Genomic DNA, 24,056 nt, shown 5'->3' on the forward strand with positions numbered 1-24,056 from the left:
CAGTCACACTTTTGTGCGCCACAGCCGTGTGCGCTGACGCAAAGCGGAAGTGGCACTTGGCAGGAAAGCAGCCGCCGTTGCCGCAGCAGAGAGTCTGCTGCCAGCAGCGAGCGTATCGAAAACCGAAACTTTTGATGGAAAAAGTTTGCAACAACAAACGCATTCTGCCCAGTAGCATTTGGATGAGAAGGGGGGCCGGCGGACGACGGACGACGGACTCCTTAAAACCGTCAAGAAAGTCGCTATAATTCTCGCACAGTGCCTCATGAATTTTGATTTTTCAGTTTAGTTATACATATATATTTTTGCTACGCTTTCACTTTAAGCACGGTCTTAGATTTGAATAATGAGCAAGGTGCACAAAATGTGGCCATAAAAATTGCAGGCTTAAAGATTAATGTTTTGGCGCGCCTTAAGCCGAAAGTCGGCTAAACAAATTTATACCTAGATAAAGGCGGCCTAAAACAATTGAAAAGTGCGAGCCGCCGAAAACTTTTGGCCCCGCCAAAAGTTGGCCGCGCCACCAAAGTGCTCGGTGAATTGTGGCCGGAGTAGCAGCGCGCAGCCACCATGACAGCCGCCATGAAATACGGCTGAGTTGCAGCCGCGAGCATCCTGGTCGAGTTCCTGGCAAGGCCGCTCTGGCGGCTCTCATAATTCATAGACCACAGGCGTGGCGCAGCACGCCCAGCGCCTGCGGTCATATTATATTTTTTGACCCCAACCGACAGCAGCAGCCGCCGGCAACGAATTGAATTGGATGTCAGCAAATGCTCCAGATTTCTCTAATTGCTAAGCAGCTTCAAAAAGCAGCTACTCGTACTTTGATCTGGCCGTATCTTGACTTTGCAGTATGCCTTATGTCTCTCGAGCTTCTTTCTGTATTATGCAAATGCGCAGTAGCTACAAAAAGTTTGTCACTTGAGAAAAGAGCTTAAAAAAAACAGACAAGAATGCATTGGAAGGGAGTGAACAACGAGAAGATACCCTATAGAATAAAGTTTACGATATGAATTCCTGTCTTACTAACTTATCTAATTAATCTTAAAAAGTCGTAATATATACAATAATTTGTTTAATATGCATTATTTCAAATATTGATCGTTAATAATTATATTGGATAAGTAATACATTTACATACAAACATAATACCCGTTAAGCCCATTGGGTGTTTACAGGGTATACAAAAAAGCAAGAAGAAACTGCAACAAGGGCAAGTTTTTGCCGAGTGGTAGCCGCAGCTAGAATGTTGATGACTTTGGTAACAACTTAAATTGTTTGGCAGCATTGGATATATATACTCCTAAAGAGGACAAAGTTGAAATGCGTGCTGCTCTAATGCTGCATAAGCGATGACCGACATTTTAGCCAATTAAGTTGCCTACTTAAACTTCTGGTTGCAGTTCTGTTCATTTTTCACAAATAACAAAACGTAAACATATTTTCATAATGATTTAATGTACCAACTTGGAGTGTATAAATGATAGTAATAATATTACAAGAATAAAACAATTGTAAAAAACACAAAAAATAATGCCCAAAGTAGACCAACTTTGTGATCTGAAAAGTACATGCGGCTTGAACGAATCGAATCGACCGACATGTGGCGCCTCCGGCGGCTCTGTAATCTGCTGCTGAGCCTCCAGTTGGGCCGCATCAATGATCACTTCATGATTTTTCTCACGCTCATCGCCGGCATCCAACAGCTTTTCACGGCTTTCACTTGAAAAATTACACAAATACTGGACAGTTCTTTACAATTATTTGCAATTATTATTTACCACATTTTGCAGCACAGGGAAAACAAAATACAATAGATGTAAAAAAAAATGAAAATCTCGGCGCGTTGTTATCAGCTTCAGGGCAATTGGCGAACTGATCCATCGGCGGCAACCACAATTATTATTTGTTTTTATGCGCTGAATTTCAGTTTCAATTCCAAGTCGCAACATTAAATGCAAAAGTCAGCAAAATGCATTCCAAGAAATCTTTTGCTCCTCCGCGCTTTATCGCCATCAACGGCCTGTACATAAGCAAAATATGTACACAAAGTAGTTATATTGTTGTTGCCTCTGGCTGCTGCATATATGATTACTTGAAATCTTTCTCACATCAATAATATTTACAAACGTGCTCAAAGTCGAAAAAGTTGCCGATTGGGACAACGGTTTTATACCCGGTTTGAATACCCTTCTAGCTGAAAAGTTGACTACTTGGTGGATTTACTATACATACATCTTGTAAGATAGGACTGAAGCCTTTAGTTACAGCCTTTATTTAGCTAGGCCAATTATCTGATAATTGCAAGCTGCATTTGTTTGTACCCTGTTTGGAAATCAGTATGGATATTCGATGCCAAACTTATGTTGTCTCTTCTGAATTTTAAATAAAATATAAATAAATTGCACATAGTAAGCAAGCATAAAACTAAATCATAATTCGACCACTTATAGTCAGTCAGTCCGTATGTACTATATGAACGCCTCGGTCTCCGAACCTATAAGAGCTGGAGACTTGAAGCGAATTTACAACGGCCCGTCCAGTATGAGTTTGTTTCCGATAATCGATAGCTTGCTCTGTTTCCAAGCAATCGATAAGAATCCATAACGAATTTCTGTTTTTTAAGCAAATCACCAAACTTGATATGTAGCTTCTAGAATAGTGAATACAGAGCAAGTATCTTTCATTTTAAATCTATTACAATTTTTTGTACAATTTAATTTAATTAGTGTTAAAGCAAACGAGCGAGTGTCGCAGTTGGTGTTGGTAGAAAAAGGTTCAGGGTATCCCCTAGTCGGTCACTATCGACTAGAGTACGCTCAATTTTTTTGAAGAGTTTTATTAAAGGAATGGTGTAAAAGTAGTTGTGTGAATGGATATGCTTACAATGCACTTTTGTTCGATTATTACAATTATAATGGACCATGCTGGTCTATAACCATTTGGAGCATCCAATATAATTAAACTAAATGTAAAATGTAAATGTTTTGTGATATTAGATAATTCTTTTGTTATCTTTTAAATTGTAGCCTAAGCAAATGCCTAATGAAATCATTTTAATTTAATTAATAATACTATAGCGAAACCTATATTTAAATCTAATGCTATGAGTGTGTATTTTTATATGTAGTTTATATTTTACTTTGTATTATTGTCACAGATTACAACAAAATAACATGACGTATCTATGTCTATTTATAAGCTGTGATTCAGCTATCTTGAATTGGAATTTTGTGGCCTATCAATGACAATGACTGCAAGTTTGCCATTTATGCATTCAGATACAAGTATAAAATATACAAAAATTATTATATTATAGCAAATAATATATAATGTACAATTTCAATTTATTTGCATACATAATTGAAATGAATATAATGCAAAATACATTTGTTATCACCCACACACCTGTTTGCATGGCACTAAATTAGTTTATTTATCTTCTAACAGTATTTTATTGCATTTTAAACAGCAAACGACATATTTAATCAGTGGTTTAAATATTTTACATATTTACATTGTTGTATTTCAATAGGCAATAAAAAAGCCGATGGTAAATATCAACAACAAATATATTTTCAGCGCAAACAGAAATTTACTGCATGTGTAAAATTAAGTTGTTGTTGCTGTGTTTGTGTATGTGTATGTGTGTTTTGTGTATGTATGCGTGTGTAGAGGGCAATGAAAATTGATATTATGATCGGTTTATGTGGGCAACCTAAACATGACCCACTATTTTTAACTAAAAGATACCCTGTAGGGTTAAAAAGATGTTTGTAAAACTTGAATAGATTTAGCTCATATACCAACGCTTTGTTCTTAACCTATCCTTAGTAAAGCCTACCTTAGCTAAGGTCCTTGTGCAGCCTAAGCAGAGAGGTGCGATAAATCAATTCGGCAATAAATACTAATCCGTGCTAAATTTATTTTAGCCCATAATACCCCTTTTGCAGGGTGTAGGTATGCACAGCATAAAAAACATAATAATATAAATACATAAAAAGTTTCAAATTACGTATTGAATGTAGTTTACAATTTGAACTGCTTGACTTAAGCCAAGCCATAAATTGAATTTAAAAGCAGCTACATAATATCACATATTAAGCATGTTGTTAGCAAAAACCATTTGAAAATGAGCACTTTAAAATTGTAATCTGAAGTACTTTACAGTTACAAGCTAGAAATAAATAAAATATATTCATATTTTTTAATCAGCGATTCGATTCGGTAACTTCATTATACACTTGTCCATGACTAAAAATAAATATTTGTTTATATGTATATAAAAAAATATAATTTATATTATCTCTAAAAAAATGATGTAGAATATTAATTTAATAATGTAATATGCCTTTATTTAATGTATTAATGTATGTACAGTGCGAGGTAGGTATTGAGTATATCAATAATAATCTGAAGTACCTTCAATTCTTATCATCAGTTTGTATTACTCAAGATAGAAATATTACTCCAACTCTTACTACTATACGATGTACAAAGTATATTTAATATACCTATATACAAATTTGGGACATGATCCAGAATTTTTGTTAGTATCATACATGGATTTCTTTTAAGTTCGAGTTGGTGTGAGAAACCACGTAATTTAGAAGCTCTATTGTGACCACATTATATATAAATTATATTATGACCACAGGTACATAAAAAACTTGCCTTATATTTAAGTTCTTCGGCCTTTGAAAATATTGATAATGTAGCTCAAAGTGCTTTTGTTGATTTAGAACTAAAAAAATGTCAACATTGCATGGGTTGGAATAAGAGATGTCACATAGATCTGGTTTTGTGTATATGACAAACTTCCAAAAAAAAAAAAAACAAAAAAGTAAAACGAAACGCATTTCATTCATGATGAAAGCAAACACAGATATGTGAGAAAATCAACAAAATGGGTAACAAACGCCACAATTTTGCTTACAAATAAAAAAGAAAAAGACCGTAATTAGTACATACACACATTTGTTGTATTGCTGGGCTGCTGAAGCGTCAGAAAAAAACATATATATATTGAAGTCATAATTGATAAGGTTGCAGTTTTCAAAGAGTCGAACGAAGAATCGTAATAGCGTCTTATCTTATCTGAGTCACAAAAAACAAAAAATATATATACACACTGAACACATTTGTCAGAGCTGTTGTTGTAGCTGTGGTAGCCTTTGTTGCTGCCTCAATTAACACCTTTGCGCTGTGATAATAAGGCCGACAACAACTGCGACTGCTCAATACTGACGCCCGTCGGTAAACGCGTCGCGGGCTCGCGTCTCTCTCTCATTTAGTTAAGAGACGAACGCGTTGCGGCATGGACACGGACGAGAAGAAGGTGGCGACGGCGCCGCTCGGCGGCGGCAACGATGAGATCGATTTCACCAGCGGCTTTGAGACACAATATCGCAAGGAGTACAGTCCATTGAGGCCAAAATATGTACCGCCGCCAGACAAGCGAAACGCCTGGTACCGGAGCGTATCCACCATCATAATGATCATATTTTTGGCCAGCGTATTTCTATTGGGCTCCGTGCTGCTGGTGGTAATGGTCTTTACCGCCAGTCCACTGCAGGTGTTACTCATTATGGCCGCCTATGTGGTCATCGCAGCGTTTATGATCTGGCTGGAGGTGCAAACCGTCAAGGTGCGCTGATGAATTGAGCCACGTAACCAGTTCCATCCGTGTTCCATCCAACGATAATAAATCTGACGACATTCTGGTGGCAAATATCTCGGGTCTTAAGTGTTATGCAAACATATTTAAAATTATCATATTAAATATGAAACGACTTTTGCTGATTAAGGCATTATATAGTTAATACTGATACCAACTAGCTTCTAGGTAAAATTCCAATAAATTATCAAAAAAAAAAAAACCGTAACAAAAATATTTGGATTTCGTGGCGGCGCTTTTCTCAACCAAAAAAAATATATATATATATTATTGCTATAAACAAACCTGCTAAGTGTAATCGAAACGTTTTTTACGATCAATAAATGAACCATCGAATCCATAAATAGTGTTTTCTACACCAAATGCATTTTGGACTCAATTTCGAGATAACTTAGCAACTGTCTATGATAACTAAAGAACAAAACTGTTGACAATCAAGTCGAACTACAATTGCCTAATGAATGCAGCACATTTCATCGGGATTAGCGCGAGAAATAAAAAACATGTATAAGGTCAATTTATATAGAGCGGAAATATATATAGATCGAAAATATATATGTATTTAGCGAAAATTTAAAAAAATGAGTTAAAGTGGAGTGTTCAAATTGTCGTGATTGTCAACATGATTTTTGACAGAAAAGTTTATAAGCCCTAAACTTCAGGCTTCGTTCCACACTTATTTTGTGATACCCGCAATCGAAAAACAATTTTTCAAAATTCGCAAAAATTGTATTAAATATTAATTAAAAATTGTATATTAAAAATGCAAAATAAATCTTCGTGGAGTAAAATACAAGCATTCGGTATATATTTGACAAACTTATGAAAGTTTATCATAGACATATCATGAACTTTGTATAACTTAAGAACTTAAAAGTTTTAACGTTACGTGAACAATTTTTAACACTAAGCTTCAAATCAGCTTCTTAACCTTTTTCTTCCCTTGTTGAGGGTATTATAACTTTGTCATAAAATGTGTAACGCATAGAAGGAGATATCTCCGAGCCCATAAAGTATAAATATTCTGGTTCAGCATCAACAACCGAATTGATGTAGCCATGTCCATTTGTTCGTCTTAAAGCTATCGTCTACGCTTTGCATAGATCCGTCTTTTTGTTCAGGCAGTATATATGTCGGGGCCGGGCGGATCAGACCACTATATAATATAGCTGACGTATAATCGATGGGTCGAATAGTTGGTTCTTTTATGGCAAAATACTCTGTTTTCCAAGATATTTTCCTCAAACTCAGCATTTGCGACCTTCACTATTCTCACATATCCGCAAAACCGCAAATATCTTCAAGGGTATTTACTCTTCGGCGTGCCGAAGATATCAGTACTTTCTGCTTTTTTTAAATTCTGCCAAGCAAAGCACAACAAAGCAATCTCATCTTGTTGAAAAAAAAACTACAACTTTAATTTCCGCTAGCAAAAGGTGACTGGGCGAGGGCAAAGGGCAACAGCTGACTTACCTTAATTACTCACAGTATTTCGAGCCATGCTAATTATTTGCACAGTGCACTAAGCAAAATACATATATATATATATATGTTATGTATGTGTGTGTGTGTGTGTGTGTGTGTGTGTGTGTGTTTGTGTGTGTGTGTTTGTGTCAGTGTGTCTGTGTACGCTTAGTGTGGCTCGTGGCCAAGACTACGATGGCGTCGACGCCGGCGTATTTAATTATAATGGCGAATGCGCTTAGCTTAAGCATTAATGTCGTTTCCGTTTGTTGACGGCGATGGCGATTGCGATGACGATGGCAAGGACGAAGGATATATATATGTATAGCAAGCTAAAGGCGTAGCCTTTTTTTTGGCTAGCCTGGTCGGTCGGTGTGGCGTTTTAATTAGAAGCCGGGCATGTCCTTTAAATATAATTTTTCTTTGGCTGCAAGAAGATTACGTTTGAAGTTCTGGATTGCGCTTTCTGATTTAATGCCCAGATAACAATTAAATGCAATCATTAAGCATAAGATACCCTGTAAAAAAATTTAAACATAAAATCAACTGCAACCGTGATAAGACTGAGAACAAAATTGATATTCTTGCCAAGTTTGCATAGTATCTGATAGTCGAGCCTTTTTATAGTATTGCCATAGGCATGTTTTGATTTATTGCTCGATTGGCCAATATTGTCAATAAATGCTTTATTTAAACAAAAGCTGCCTGCAGTCATTGTTTGTGCTCTGTTCATATTTATTTATTTATTTGATTTTAAACTATTTAAGGGCCTGAATTATGCATAAGCGAAACATTTTAAGTTATTCTGTTTTTGCAAATAAAACACAATTGTTATGGACATAGTCAATTGCACAACAAAAGGTTACAGGCCAAATACGTAAATAGACAAGGATTGCACATTTTGCAAGGACTCAAGAGCCAAAACGAAGCTGTCGCTGATTTTTGCCTCCTTCTGGCATGTCTAGGGAAATGTGTCTTAGAAATTTCTTAAGTAAATCTCAGTTGAACACTTTTCATTTAGCCTTTCAGGCGTTGCCAAACTAAGAAACGAAGGACTAACTGGGTAAATGAAAAATTTGAATGCAAGACGTGCGGACAGTGTCTGAAGAGTCCTTGGAGACTGCTGCTTGGCAAGGATAAGTTGAAATTTATAAATAAATAAGACAAAGCTATGAACCAACATGTGTTGGTTTTGTAAAAACAAAACAGTTTATTATATGTATTACTATTTTAATTTAAAAATGATTCTTAAATTGAAACTAGAGTTCAATTTAGCTGACATTTAAGATGAAAGCCCTTAAAGACAGATCATAGATTAATAATTCATATATTCTCTTTAAAAAGAACTGCAAATATTGATTGATTATGATATGTAAATTATGCTCATACAAAATGTAGCATTTTTTTATAATAATTTTTTAACCCAAACAAAAATTGCAAAAAGCAACCGCAACATTTTTAATAAGAGTAATTATTTTTAAACGTTGTACATTAAGTTGCAAGTGAATATGCATTTTATAATGCTTAAAAATTAACACAAAAAAAAAATTGAAATGATGTTAAGCATTTCATTTGAAATTTATGCAAAAAGCCTGAAAGTCTTGTCGAACAACACTTTGGGCCATCCAATGAAGAGTCGCATTTAGATTTGCACACAAACGCATTTGAATATTCAATTAAGTCTAACTGCCAATTCTGTGATAAGCTGCTGCTCAACCCCGAAAGCTGACAACTGACTGAGCTCTAACCAAAAATCTGGAATTGTGTGCAATAAAAATAAACTCAATTCAAGGCCGACAACTGTATGTGTGCGCCTTTTATTCGCATTTGGCCAGATACGATGCCGGTTGCAAGCTGTGATGGCAAATTGCCTGCTAAAGCTGGGCCATAGATTTTGTTCCTTCTCATTTGTACTAAGATTACAACTGACATACATTGAAATTAAAAATATATTTAGACAAGTGTTCTTAGCATAGATGCTTCATAGATTCCAAAGGCGACAAAGTCTCAACCAATCGATAATATCGATGCAGCACTCGAAACTCTTTGTTATCGAAGGCAAATATGCTTTGCGAGCAGATTTTCTTAAGCACATTTTGTTATTATGAAATGTAAATTCGAAAACCAAAATGGGGAATAAAATTTGCCACCTAAAAACAAAAAAGAAACATAAATTTGCAAAAATTCTCGTGCTCTATGCATGTATGTGGAGAATGTAACGAGCATGTCAAAGCATTTTGTGACATATTTTATTTATTTTATAACGAGTAAATGCCGAAAAAGTCAAAAGTACGCAAACAACATGCATAAATTACCACAAAAGAGACACTTCGAGCGAGAGGCATTTGTCCTGGGGCTAGTCCTGAGGCTACGCTGCAGCTGCAATGTGCAAAATGTGTTGAAATATTAAAGCCAAAAAAAAAATAGAGATAGAAAGAGAGAGAGAGAGAGCACACCAAAAACTGTGGCCAAATGCAGATGAGCAGCATTCTTTCTATGCCAAAGTTTTTGGACACTTTTCTGAAAGCCTAACAGGCCACTTTAGTTTTAACCGCAAAGTTTGCTGTGTGCACCGACCTCGTTGCACTTTTGTTTGGCCATTGGCCTTTCATGTCATTTAACTATTTTTCGTTATTTCTCTTTTCTTTTCTCTTTTTTCCAGTAGCAATTTGCTAGCACAAGTGTGGTGTCCTGCACACTGTTCATTGCCGGCCATTTCAATGGGCAACTGTGAAGTAGTCTGGACTATATTTATTTAGATTCAAGTTGCGTGTCGCTCAGTTGCCAAAGCCACTCGTTAAAAATATTGTATTTATTTGCATATATAAAGCATTTTATGACCTTTATACACTTGCGTAATATCGAGCGAATTAGGACAGACATCTGTGTTTGCACAAGGTCAGGTTGATCGGGACCTCAAAAATCGATGCTTGGCAATTTCTAGAGAATTTTTATTTTACCTGGTAGGTGGGTCGCAGGAGTGTAACCTTTGGATGCGTCTCTCTGTGATTGGATCAGCCAGGACGCAGGCGATCGCGATCGGGTGAAGAATTTAATCAGATCTCCGACCTTTGTTAGTCGGAGATCGCATCCGATGTCATCGAACTTGCATACTGCCGTGGCTTGGACTGTTCTAATTCGATATGGGAGCCAGAGATGAGTCTGCGATAAAAAAAAATATATTTTATAATAAGAATACTTCGTTTTTTGGTTAAGACATTTACCGTGCAAGGGTATTCAGTATTCATTAGCTCGAATATTCGATTGCCAGCCGTACTTGTTCCACTTTTGCTTTATCCATCAGCTAGTATAATATTTATCCTCTTGGCATTGATTTTATTGCCTGCTCTTCGATTGTTGAGTGTTTGCTCTCTTTTTGTTTTGTTTTATTTATTTATTTTTTTTGTTGCTGCATTTAATGGCATGAAAATTAATTTGACATTAAATAGTGTGTGTTGCATTGTTCTTGTATTGTGTTATTTATTGTATTAATGTTTGCGAAATGCAAATAAATTGAGCTGGCACATTGCATGCTTGTTTTATATTGTCACGTGTCGCTTGCCGACGTTGCCAGCATATTATATTTATGAGTATCACAAATAAATCACACCGTTAATGTGTTAATTATTTCATACTGTTGCTGCCACCGTTGCGTATACTTGATTAATATGTAATTGCATATGCAAACAATTGAACAAAATTATTTGTAAGCACAGTAAAGGTGCTCGAAGCAGCGGGAAAAATTGTGTATTATTGACACGTGTTGACTTTATTTGAGCTTTAAATAAACGGACATAAATTTGCTTTCTTTAGAGCTAAACTAGCTTGAAATATTACATATATAAAAATATAAAATTTCCTTAAATATATTTGTAATATTTTCTAATAATTTATTTATTTAATTTGATAGTACTTCGAATTGCTCTTGTAATAATAAAAATATTTGCATATTAACTTTCATTTATTTATGCTATAATTTTTTAATGTATTTATTAATAAATGCATATTATGATTTTTCTAGTACTTAAATGTTTTTATAATTAGGCAAATATGCATGTTACTATTTTTGTTTTATTAATTTTTGTTTTTTTTTATTATATTTTATATTATATATATATATATATATTTTTTTATTAACTTTTTAATTAAACCATTTGGATGCTTCATTTAATAGTCTTCTATAATTTACTAAAATTCAACAGGGCGTATAAGGAATATTAATTTTCTTTTATGCTGGCAACTCAAACGGTTGTTGTCCAAGCTTAAGCGAGCTTTTTATAACTGTCAGTCAGAAACAAAATGGCCGAAACGTTAAAGTTCCGAAAGCTAACCACATGAAACGTGTCTTGACTAACGGTGGCAACAACTTTAAGCTTTCTTTATAATTAGAAACAAATGAAAATTAAATACACTAAGCCAACAAAATATCTTACATTCTTCTGCTCTTATGCCAATAAACTATGGAACATTCAAATATATTCAAGCACAATTCCTAAGCTTTGGAAAACCCTACAAAGTCTGGCAACCCTAGGCACTGTCGAAGGAGTCCCGACGTCGACGACTGCGTCTAGCAACGACGCAAGCAACGCGAAAAGCTTCTCAATTTGTCGTAAATTTTCCGGCACAACAGACGCAATCATTCTGTTGCCGTAGCCGCGCGAGCTAGTGCTTAGTTAAATAAAGTGAGAACACACACAAAATTGTAGTAGAAATACTTGCAAAATTAATCTAATTAAGCGTAGGTGCAAAAGCCGCGAAAGCAAAGAAAAAAGCTAAATAATAATAATAAAAACAAAAACCCAATTAACTAGCCACAATTGGCAAATGGAATACGTTTGTGTGTGTGTCGTGTGTATTTGCCAGGGAAATGTGAATGCGAGAGAAAATTGTGCACGGAAAAGCCAAGTGCAATAAACTGTGAATTATCCAGAATTAGCTCTATACAAACTGCAGTTGGGCCCTGTGCACGGGAGCAACCCATAATTCTATTGCTGGATGTCCAGCTAACTGTCGTATAGTATATTATGCAAATTAATTTCAATTGGTTTGCACTCTGGATACACAAACGCAGCAGCAGCAGCAGAAGCAGAAGCAGCAGCCGCAGCGGCTTTACTGCTGCTGTTGTTCTTGTTGTTGTTATTCTTGTTGCTTGTAGTAGCGGCGTAGTAGCTGCTGTAGTAGTAGTCGTAGTAGTATAGCAGTAGTAGTTAGTTGTAGTATATAGTTTTTCACCATTTTGCGTATACACAATTTCGAACAACAAAATGCCTACTCTGTGGGCTTGTTAGTTGAGCATTTTTCGTTCCCGTTAAGCTTGCAGCTCGGAAAATGCTGTACTCACATCTCCTGCCCACCTAAAACCCTACTTCCGCCATTAATAACAAGTGTGTGCGCGTGTGTGTGTGTGTGTGTGTGACTGTGTGTATGCGTGTGTGTACGTGCTCGCCTTGATTTACCGGCATTTGCAGCGCCAAAGCCATGAAAATTGTTTCACAAGAATTTTTTAATCATACGTGCAGCACATACAACATGCTATACAAAAGTTGAGAGAACACCGCTAACTTTTACGCGCGTAAGTAATTAAAAATACTCGAAGCTTATGCTCGAGAAAATGTTGTTAAACAATTAACAACAATTTCCAATTTGCTGCAACATTTAAGTCCACCTTTTGATTGGGAAATGCAATTAGAATTGCGTTGCGGCTTTACAATACACACACATAAATATTTTCATTAAAGTTCAGTTCAGCTTTTTGCTCAGCGAAAAGGTTAAATATTTGTGTGTACCTACATTTAGTAAAAGTTAATTAGTTAATTTATTGATATATGGCATGAAAGCTCAGACTTAAATATGTCAATTATTTTATCGATTTAGTTTTCTGTAAAAATGTCAGTAATTTAGACATCTTAACAACGAGGATCCGGGTTCGAAATTCAGTATATCGTATAGGTGAAATAACTTTTGTCTTAGCCGACGGCCAGTTCCGGTATTTAGCTAAAAGCCTTTATGATATACTATAACTTAATTAACTTTTTAAAATTACTTATGATATTAATTTTTGTTTGTTTGTGATCTTAGCTCTTTTAACTCATGTACCCTTCTGCTTGTATCAGGGAAATATATGAACACTTCAATCAAATTATATCATATCATATTATAGACATAAGTTATACGATTTGTGTATATTAGCAACTACTCCTCAAATTATACTTAACCCTAATAATATGTATGTATGACTTTCCCTTGCAAATATATATTTAATCAAATTCTAAAGTTTTTACCGCTCCGCAATTGTATCTATTATCAAATAGTTATAAAACATACAGAATACTGAAACTGTATGTTATATATTATGTTTGTTTCCCTTATGGGGAACAACTTAAACCAAAATTTAACTCTGAGAGAGTTGTAACTTCTATTGTCATGGGAAGTTCATAAGGACGTAACAAGCAGGCACATTTTGCAGATAAAAAAATAAATATACTTACAGATGTATCTCTAATTTATTTACAATCGTAAAATACGCCCTTCTTTTTATAATTTTTTGATTACACACCGGGTATAGGATATGTAAATAATTTTAATTAAATATTACAATACATTTTCAATCAAGATATCATCACTCACTATGCATATGAAATGCAGTTCGGGCCCTGCTGCCTATTGAAAGACGACTAAAAATAAAATATCCGCCTGACAATAATATCAATTAAAGTGATGGGCCGGCAGTTTTAGTTCCATTCCACAAATGAAACGACCAACCAGCAATAATCAACAAAACGAAAAAAATAAAAATAAGTAATAATAGCATTGCACGAGACTTTCATTATAAAGCAGTCGGCAGTCAGTAAAGAAGCCGAAAATGTTAATTCGAGAAACCTACGAGTTCGAGTTCTCGTACTTCTGCTTTTGTAATGCAGCCAGTGGACGCCGGCGTCGACTCCGAGCTCCCCTTGCCGTTCAGCAACAACAATAATCACAGCAATTGCGGACAGACAGAGTGGGAGAGGGAGCGAGTGAGAGAGAGGGAGCAAGAGCTAGATAGAGGAGTTAGTCTGACAGAACTTATAATATAGGGTATAGAGAGGGTGGCAGGGCTGGCGAGTGCCGGACAACGTCGAGACGCGACGTCAGTTGCACAATTTTGCACATAAAAACCAAAGCATAATCATGAATAATGAGCGTTTGTGATAAGTGATAAGTGCCCTGTGGGAAATGTACAAGTACACTGAAAAGAAAAATGAAAAGAAATTTATGTTTCACCAGAAAATGCTCTTCAAATAATATGCAAATTTATATGAGAATATGAGAATTAATTAATAAATATCTTTAAAAAAAAGGTTACAAATAATTATTAAATTATATATATAAATCAAATATAATTAAAGATATAAATATAATTATATTTCTATGGAAAATATTTTTAAATAATTATAAACTCATATAATTTCCAGAAAAGTAGCTTAGAGGCGAACATTTATTTATTACTAATCTTTAAGAACATGATATATGAAAACAAGAAATTAATTTACAAAGTAAATATTCATAAATTATTAGAAAAAAATAAAATTCAATTAAATCTTACCCAAAAATATTGGATCCCAAATACAGTACATATTTTTTTGTCGAAAATTGTCACAAATATTATGAACAGAGCAATAATACGCTTAACATGGCGTTGCCAGACGAACAGGTTTTTCTGTGTGTGTCATCCCATTTCCAACTGGGCATTCGGTAAGCCCGTTTTGGGCTCCCGGTTGAGCGCTTAACGCGCCCAGACATGCAGTACGAAACGGGAATTGGTTCGGTTCGGCTCGCTACATGGACGCCAAAAGGTGAAAATTCTGTGAAGTGGCACAGATACAAAGCATTAAAATAATATCTGAGCGCGAGGACAAAAAGAAAAAGAATTTAATGCATTAATTTAGTGTGTGAAAATTTGCCCAAAAGGAAAATTCCAAAAGTTTTCATTTAAATCTAAACTTTACATATTTTGATCAGCCGTATTTGCCGCCCAGAGTGCTTGTGTCACAGTTTGGTTTTATTTATTTACGCCGTAGTTTGTCGTTTAGTTTGTCAACTTCAATTGAAATTAATTTACTTTCTTCACATTTAGCTGCCGTATCTGTATCTGTATCCGTAACTTGTGTATCTGTATGCTGTGTGTATATATACCGCTGACTGTCAGCCTTGTATGCGATCAGATTTAAGCACAAAGGTCAGCAAATAAACAAATTGTCGCATATTATGCTGTTGTTGTTGTTTATCCTATTGGATGTGAGAATACGCAAAAAGAGATAACACAGCTTGGCAAATTTTCTAGCTAAATTTCGCAAATAACAAAAGATACAAAACTATCTTTAACTATTGCACCGTCCAAATGGTTAGTTTAGGCGCAAATAACGACTTTGTCGCCGGAAAACTGTCACGAAAAGCGTGTCAAAGACAGGTTTTTTTTCGGCTTTTCCCTGGCAAACACGTAATCCAGCTGCCAGCCAAATATGGTCAAGCTGCATTGTAACTGTGCCATTTGTATGGCAGCTATGCATATACATACACACACATATATATATGTATCTGTAAAGCGATGCAAATTCGATCGTGATCAGCACAAACTATTCTGGGCATATCGTATATATAAAATTGTGATTTGATTTGCATACAAAATAGTCGAGAGCTAACATTAAATTTCAGGCACAACGTCTCGAATTTTAATGACCTGCAATCACAACTTTTTGAAACTAATCAAAAATTTCTTGAAGTACAAGAAAGAAAGAAAAAAATGAACTCATAGAACCATATATTGCTCCATCTCTTTTCCTCTCTTAACACATTTCTGTATAGCTTTTGGCAATTATGTAAAGTGTCTGCGCAAAAATTTGCAAGCGAAAATGAATAAAATCGTGGTACCATAAGAAAAACTCAAACAAACTACAAAACAAAACTGAAAACAGAAAAAAAGCGCAACCAAACAAGCAAAAAAGAAAAACACTTGAAAAGTGCTAACAATTAAAAACAATTTTCGCCCAAAACTCACAAAACTTGAATGTCAAGCAAAATGTTGCAAGTGCCGGCAGCAACATTTTTGTTGCTGCTGCAGCTGGCTGCGACTGCGACTGCGACGGCCGCTGTTGCTGCTGCTGCTGCTGCTGCAACAACAACTGGCAGCGAAACAACAGCCAGCAGCATCTTGGATCGCCAAATTGATGACAGTCTGAAGAATGCCAAGCTGATTGAGAGCAAAGTGCTGCCCGATTTGGCTGGCCTGCAGCGCAATCAGGAAGATGACAAGTGGCAGCACATTTACCGGTTTATCGACGATGGCTTTCCAGTTTTGGAGCTGTACGGCTACAGGACAAAGACAGGTGAGTGACGTATACAGTAAATACACATGTACATGCTACACTTTGTTATATATAAGACATCCGTCGTAGTAAACCCCAAACGGGCATACGTCACATTAAATAAACCTTCACATTAAGTAAGTATAAATACCTGACTTGAGCTAAAGAAGATAATAATATCAAATAATATTGTTGCAGTCGGCTGCAACTGACTGCGTAATACTCGTGCACAGTTCATGCACAGCTTAAAACAGGCGTCCCTCCAAATCTTTTAATATAATATATAACATCGATCTTTAGAGAAGCTTGTTGTCACCCATTATTCCAGTCCAGCTCTAAACCTGTGAAAGATATAGAGTTTTCCGATCTGCCATGCCCTCTGTGGGCGTAGCCCTATACACGTTTGTATATTTTAAGTTTCATGTTGCAATTCTCAGCAAGTAAAGGCTTCGTAAAGGGTATAAGTCGATTGAACCAATAGGTTTCAATATCTATACACCTGCAAATAAAGCTTTGGTTCAAACTCTCAGCTGAACCTTCAACCATTTTTTTTAAATTAAGAGTTCCTTTGCTAATGTAATTCAAATATCTGCTAAAAAAATTGAAAACTGAGCTGTCTCGAATTACCACAGAGCTGCATTTTTGAATAAAGTTATAGAAGGTATATTAACAATGTCTTGATATATGCAATGCATCCACATTAAATATATAGATACTTGATCAGTATCAACAGCCGGGTTGTTGAAGATATTACGGGCAGTACATATTTCGGATCGGACTTTATCTGTAGATTATATGTACTATATCTGGTTTAGTTGACAGATATGTAGATGGATAGATAGATCGATAAATAGATGGATAGATACTTAGATATATGTATAATAGATAGATAGTTAGTTTGGTCGAAAACTAAGTTCTTGTTTGAAAAACTTGTTTATTTGTCGCGTTAACTTGATCAAACCCAGTATTTATTTCTTTTCCTAAGCTTCTTATATAAAAGGCACACCTTATTAAATCGCACTTCTATAACACATAGTTCCATAGGACGCCTCGTTTTGTAAATGAGTTTTTGTATGGAGAAAAGTTCCCTTTTTTTAAGATATTTTCACCAACCTCAGCAATTAGGAGCTTCACTCAATCGCAAGCCATAATTTCCAGAAGTATATTTAATTTTCGGCGCGCAGTTGAGTTCCTTCCTGTTTTTTCCGGTTTTTAGCTATAATTTATCATACATTTTTTGCGACTCTCGCTGGCCACGTTTCTCGATGTTTGGGCTATTAAACAAATGAGCTGCACATTTAGCCACCATTCCGGCAAGTTGGCAATTTATCAGTGTCAGCCCGTGGACCGGCTGAAATTCCACGACAGGATTCAGTTGCGCCATGTCCTCTCTAACGGTTATACTGCGCGTGCTGGCCGTGCTTACCACAATTGTCGGTTGCAACGTCTACAGGTTTATGCCGCACAGTTGCACGTTCCGACGTCGGCCGAAATTGCAAAGTCTGATCACGCTGCTGCACAGCTTCTGGCTGCGTCCGTGGATTTTTATTGCCAGCTATCTGCATGCGAGATTTTTTATTTTACGTTTTCTGCTGACCATCTCGGCGGATGTGGAAGATAGTGATAAGGCCCTAACGTTGGTGTATTACCTAAGTGCCCTGACATTCAAATATCAGAATATAATCACATCCATATCGATCACATATATCTATAAGTATCATCTGAAGAACATTGAGCGGACTCTCAATGAATTTGCGAATATATATCAGCGATTTATAAGACGCTTTGGCCATGCACCGCGCATCAATTGGTGGCTCTTTTTCGTTTATTTTACGGAATGGTTTACTCTTGCGGTGCCGGTCACCCGGTCAAGTGGTTTCACTCGAATACCCTATGTGGGGGAGGACTCTCCGATGGACAAATTTCTGAGCTGGTCAGCTGTGCTCTTTGTTAGCCTGCAGCCATTATTTCTGTCCCTTGCGGCGCACTTGGGATTTCTGCTGCTGCACGGATACTACGAGAAGGAGCAGCAGCTGCTGCTGCAATACAAACAACTACGCACAGATGATCTATTGGAAAACTATGTGTCCTTGATGCAACTGAGGCAACACTTCGAGCTGCTGTTGCGTCCATTTGTGTGTGTTGGCTTGTTTTCGGAGCTGATTAGTTGCATGTGTAGCTTCCATCTACTGCTGTATGATACACATAAATTGGGCCTTCTGCTCTATACGATTCTCGGTGCTCTGCTATATCCCTTGTGCTTTGTTTACCAGTGCCAGTTCATCAAATCGGTTGAGCAACAGTTCGGGCATGAATTGCTCAGGTTTCAGAACAATGGCAGGCGACAGAAGCAGGTTGGTTGAAAATGCCTAATGCATGTATTATCCGCTAAGGTTTGCTAGTTGATATTCCCTTTTGCAGCTACAAATCTTCTGCCATTACAAATTGGTCTCTTATTACACCTTGGATCGCAGCATGTTAAACATATTCAACTTGAATCGCAGTCACATTTTGGAGTGCTTGTATGTTAGCTGGATATTTGCCATGTTCACCAACAGCCTTCTGGTTAACTCTCCACATGCCTGGGTCCAACATAATGCCAATAAGGAGCATGGTATCCTATAGATTGCTTAAATATAAATATTTTAAATTATTTTTATTTCTTTTTTAGTAAATAACAAAATTTCTAGAATTTTTAAAATTTTTCTCATTTATTTTTTTGTCAACTGAAACCTTTGTATTGAAATTGTGATTTAAATGAAAATTTACCATACAAATTAAAAAAACTCTTTAAAATTCACAGCAACAAAAAATTAAACAATTAAATAATAGTTGAGTGTTTTGTTGCCAATTAGACACCCAGCTTTATAAATAAATAATAATAAATATATAAACAAATTAATTATGTAATATATTTAAAATTTTATACTGTTTTTTGTATTTAATAAAACCATTTGTATTTTTTGCAAAATAAAATAACAATAATATATTTTTACTTTATAAGAAAAGTTTAAAATGAAACCAAATCAGTTCACAAATTTTGCTAAAATCTGCATAGAAGGTATCATAAAATAACAGTATTTCCCTGTTTGAAGTCTGCCTAGTTTAATTTATTCAGTTTGCCTAGATAATATCATTAACAGACAATAATAAACCAGGTTTTACAGTAAGCTCATTAACTCTCTATGCAATACCCAAACAATTACCTAACTTCTCTATGCTCAAGTTGTACTCGTATTGAATAATAATAAGTGTAAAATTTGGTAGCCAAGACACATAGCTATAAAATCGCACGTGTAGGCATCTTCTAGCCAAAAATACATAAAAATGTTTAGCAAAAAGATATATCAAGAGAATAGAAAATGGGTTCAGTGTCGCTGCGCTCAGTCTTCAACTTGATGTTTGAAGCCACCATTATTTCACTTTATTATTATTTTTAATTAACCAGACACAATCAATCTGCTTTCCAGATACACCCTTCACATTGATAATACCGAAAATCGATGTGCGTAGCATTGAGAAGCCGCGCTTGAAGGAGTTCATGTTGGAGCATTTGGTGCCCGGTAAAATCTTTGATAGCTACAATACGCTCGCCAATGGCAAGGAAGAGGAGGAGTCGTATGGTAATGGGAATGGACATAAAGTCGTTTTTCGTAAATTGGAAAAGTCCCACAACAATGTCTGGCTGCTCAACGGACAGCAAATACTCTACAAGCTGCGTATCAATGAGCAATTGATGGCCATTGGAATTGATGGTTATTTGGGCGATAGGAAATCGCCCTACTCCAAGCGTAACATACAGGAAACGAACAAGTGAGTGACCCAACTTATGCCTACATTTGATCCCTTAGCAATGCAGAGTGCGCAATCAGCATGTCCCTACACTCAAAGAAAATACGGTAGCTTGAAAATGTCAAGGAAACAGCTTTATAATTATTTAAAAATAAATTTTAGCATGCAAATTTAAAAAAAAATATTTTTTAATATTTTTTAAAAATTATAAATTGCAATAAAAACTGTAAAAGAGGTATTATTTTCAGAAATGTTTGCCAAAATCGAATCGAAGAACAGTCAAACTACAATCTTAACTAAAACATATTTTTCCAAAATTTGATTGACGCTAAAGATTTTTGATGTAAATATTATTGCAACACTTTAAAACCTTCGAGATGTTTAATTGTATTATTGTTTCAAAAATAAAACTTTAATAGCAATTTTATATGAAATAGTTAGCTTAAATAACACAATGAAAAGGTCTATTAAAAATGCAAAGAAATTTAATGACAGAAATCGAAAACCGAGAACTGATTTAAAGCAAGTCAGATTTACGAACCGAGCCAACGAAAAAGTGTTGCCACGGCTTAAATAGATATATTTTATTATGCTCTTCATATTTTCAAATATTTCCAATACATATTTGCCACACTTTTTGCCAAGTGTACGCCCCAATGCTGGTTTGTTTGCGGTCAAAAAGTGCACTCATGCGAAATTTATCAGGCACTGGCGAAAAGTTTTTGTGGCCCAACTTTTCTACACACTTCCTAACATGCCCTTTACCTACCCTTCGCCACCCCGTTCTATGCCATCGCTGCAGCCGCTACAATGACCCACAGCCGCTGGAGCAGCCAAACATTACGAATGCACATGCTAAAGTGGAGCCCATTATTAAGGAATCAAAGGCGAGTCCATTGATGTCATTTCTGGCCAACATGAAAACGGGCACAAAAGTGTTCCAGCACTTTCTATCCAAATCCAATCTGACACGCATTATGGATGATAATGCCTATACGGTGCTCATACCATCGGACAATGCCTTCCAGCGCTGGCATCCCATCGACTGGGGCTTCTATCCGTTCAGTGTGCCCGAGTTTACCGAAAGCGTATTGCGTAATCACTTCCTGCCCATGCAGCGTCCGCTGCGCTTGTCCGATGTCAAGAACATGGACCAAATGGGCGTCCGGACTATGGGCGGCGAGCTTGTCATATTCCATGGCCAACGTAAGTGTTAAAATTGAATTACTTTCGAAGAACAATTTATGATTTACCTTGATCACACAACACAGCCACGCCCACCGTGAATAATGTAAGCATCATTTCGGAATTTACGCTCTCCAATGGCAATCAGGTGTTCATTATATCCGAGGTGTTATTTGTCTCTGAGGCTGTGGTATCCAAATTGCATCAGGTAAGGCACACACACAACCATACACACCCACCCACACACATATGCCTTTGATATATGAGCTAAGCCTTTTAATACTCACCGCAGATGCACAAGGATAAGGAGACACCGCCGCTTTTGGCATTCCCGTGGTTCGGCGCACAATTTCTATCGCACTCATTTTTGGCCTTGGAGCGTGATTCAAGATTCACGCAAATTACAAGGTAAATTTGTATACCAATTACAGTTAAAATCAGTTGAGATTAAATTAGAAAGGGGGTGGGACAAAGGGCAACCAAGCAAACAATTATAAATGCTAAGGGCGAGAATGCTCGACTCAGAGATACCCAGGTTGGAGGTCGGCGTTAAGAGCGTGTTTTCTAAGTCAGAGCTATTTACCCTGTAAAAATAAATATTTATCGATAATTATCGATTTAGCGAAATGAGTCTGTCATCCTTATTTTTACTTCAATATGATGTCTATATAACGAGACTAAAAGATACCCTACTTTAGCTGTAGGATCTAATATAAAACTAGGTCTCCGATTTGTATCGATGTATCCGATGTCGAGAGAGTTGTCAAAAGTGTAAGCTCAACTTGATCGATGTATGTGGATTCGAAAATCTTTCTAAATAAATTTGCAGACTTTTCTTCGATATTTAGACTCATGACCATAAACAAAATTGAACTCGATCTCGATAACTTTTAATTTCGATAACCCGATCGATAACACATATATGCAATATTGGCTTGCAAAAACCTCCTTCTATAAGCAATATACCATTTAAATGACTAGCGGCCATAGCGAATGATCTTATTAAGGGATAATATCAAAAGTTTAGGCAGGATAATTGACAAACAGATCTAAATGGAACGTCGTTACTGCTTACAGATATCTGAACAATGCGGAAATAGCTCCCCACATCTCTGGCGCAAATTATACATTCTTTGTGCCCGAAGACAAGGCCTTCGAGAAGCTGGGCTTCGACCGACTATCCGACGATGTTATGGCAAGTCCATCTAATCCAAACTAATTACACTTTATCATTAACAATCAAAACCACTCCGTGTTGCAGGCTTCGCAGCGTGGCATTAAAATGCTGCTGAATCACTTTGTGCGTGGCCGACTCTATAATCGGGATTTGCGGGATAATGAGGTGTTCGAAACGATTGGCGGTGGTCATGTGAAGATTACACGTAATCCGGGCAGCAATTATACGAGTGTGAACAATGCACAGATTACGGAGAGCGAGGTGTTTGTCTACAATCTGGGCACCATGTACTATATAGACGATATACTATATTCGCATATGCTGCGCGATCATATTACCAAATCGACTAAAACGAGATCGGATCGAAATGGCGGCGAGGCTGGCGGAGGCTCACGGAGCACGGTGCGTCCCAGCGATGTGGAGATTGTGCCCAATGAATTCGAGAGCGAGCACAATGGCGGCGACTATGCCATCCATGGCGACGATGATGACTTTGAGGATGAGATAATAACGCCAAAAGCGTTGCCCGTCCAAATCTATGAGTTGCCCAAGTAGATGAACAAGAGTCGTGAATTATCGATTGATTGCAAGGGTATGTCAGGCCGAGCCGTGCGGGAATCATTTTTGATATGTGTGGGTTTTTTAATGATGTGTGTGGACGCGCTTAAAGCGTTTTGTATAGTTCTGAGCTAATTTTTGTAACGATTTTTTTTTAGTTAGTTTTTAGTTTTGTGTGTGTACATTTTAAGTTAGCATTGACAACGAGGCGGTGAAACGAAGTATACTACAGAAGAAAAGAAAAACAGGAAGTGAATTAATGAATGGCAACAAATATAAATCTAATCCTAAAGAACTTATCAGCAATTCCAATGAAGCTTGTAGATCTACGTAGCGACAAATTGCAATTAAACAAAAACAAAAAACGCAAAATACAAAAACTTAGAAACGGAATTTAAAACTAAATTAAAATTAACTTTCAAACAAAACAAAATTCAATATATACGTATATTCAAATATGTACTACATATATGCAATTAGACTCTCTTTGGGTGTTAATGCTTTTTTAAAGAGTGAACATAGCGAAAACATATCGGCTAAAAATTTAAATTATCAGAAATGTAGCGAAAACTAAATAAAAAAAAATTAATTCCAATTTGTCGTAGCCAAGCGCAATAGTTGTGAAGAAGTCGGGCATATATATATATATATATACATATATGTATATCTATATTGAATATGAGTATATTATGACAGATATTGTATTTTTTAGTTTATAATAATTATATTATATCTGTATCTGTGTATATGAGCAACAACAACAAGAACAAGCAATGAGAATGAAAAACTTGCAATTTTATAATAGTTTGTTAAAATAAAAATAAAACGATAAAAACACAAAAGCAAAACAAAAACACAA

At 36.1% G+C, this 24,056-nt stretch overlaps 3 protein-coding genes and 2 long non-coding RNA genes across 6 annotated transcripts; 3 read left to right on the plus strand and 2 right to left on the minus strand.

Annotated features, from left to right (window-relative positions):
* Nucleotides 1-1,439: 1,439 nt before the first annotated feature.
* Nucleotides 1,440-1,900, minus strand: LOC135429966 (uncharacterized). The gene is made up of 2 exons (XR_010436497.1): nucleotides 1,782-1,900; nucleotides 1,440-1,722 (listed from the first exon to the last, which is right to left on the minus strand). It is a non-coding gene; the product is annotated as an uncharacterized LOC135429966 (long non-coding RNA).
* Nucleotides 1,901-5,227: 3,327 nt separating this feature from the next.
* Nucleotides 5,228-6,021, plus strand: LOC135429906 (uncharacterized). Its single transcript, XM_064684395.1, has one exon. The coding sequence runs from the start codon at nucleotides 5,318-5,320 to the stop codon at nucleotides 5,654-5,656; it is 339 nt and encodes a 112-aa protein (XP_064540465.1). The 5' UTR covers nucleotides 5,228-5,317; the 3' UTR covers nucleotides 5,657-6,021.
* A 3,323-nt stretch (nucleotides 6,022-9,344) lies between these two features.
* Nucleotides 9,345-10,630, minus strand: LOC135429967 (uncharacterized). The gene is made up of 3 exons (XR_010436498.1): nucleotides 10,366-10,630; nucleotides 10,102-10,303; nucleotides 9,345-9,520 (listed from the first exon to the last, which is right to left on the minus strand). It is a non-coding gene; the product is annotated as an uncharacterized LOC135429967 (long non-coding RNA).
* Nucleotides 10,631-11,721: 1,091 nt separating this feature from the next.
* LOC135429968 (uncharacterized) lies at nucleotides 11,722-23,946 on the plus strand. Of its 2 annotated transcripts, none has more exons than XM_064684477.1 (8): nucleotides 11,722-11,823; nucleotides 15,986-16,506; nucleotides 19,956-20,298; nucleotides 21,080-21,483; nucleotides 21,549-21,670; nucleotides 21,755-21,870; nucleotides 22,540-22,657; nucleotides 22,724-23,946. In XM_064684477.1, the coding sequence occupies exons 2-8, from the start codon at nucleotides 16,188-16,190 to the stop codon at nucleotides 23,192-23,194; spliced, it is 1,893 nt and encodes a 630-aa protein (XP_064540547.1). In that variant the 5' UTR covers nucleotides 11,722-11,823; nucleotides 15,986-16,187; the 3' UTR covers nucleotides 23,195-23,946. The 2 variants fall into 2 exon arrangements, with proteins under 2 accessions (XP_064540547.1, XP_064540546.1); XM_064684476.1 differs by lacking the exon at nucleotides 11,722-11,823 and adding an exon at nucleotides 14,873-14,976.
* On the plus strand, nucleotides 17,566-19,205 carry Grl36b (Gustatory receptor-like 36b). Its single transcript, XM_064684478.1, has 2 exons — nucleotides 17,566-18,839; nucleotides 18,907-19,205. The coding sequence occupies exons 1-2, from the start codon at nucleotides 17,868-17,870 to the stop codon at nucleotides 19,108-19,110; spliced, it is 1,176 nt and encodes a 391-aa protein (XP_064540548.1). The 5' UTR covers nucleotides 17,566-17,867; the 3' UTR covers nucleotides 19,111-19,205.
* Nucleotides 23,947-24,056: the final 110 nt, after the last annotated feature.

Source organism: Drosophila montana, unplaced genomic scaffold (genome assembly GCF_035044405.1).
Source record: "Drosophila montana isolate Dmon_TW-CO22-7 unplaced genomic scaffold, ASM3504440v1 contig_2747_1, whole genome shotgun sequence".
NCBI lineage: Eukaryota > Metazoa > Arthropoda > Insecta > Diptera > Drosophilidae > Drosophila > Drosophila montana.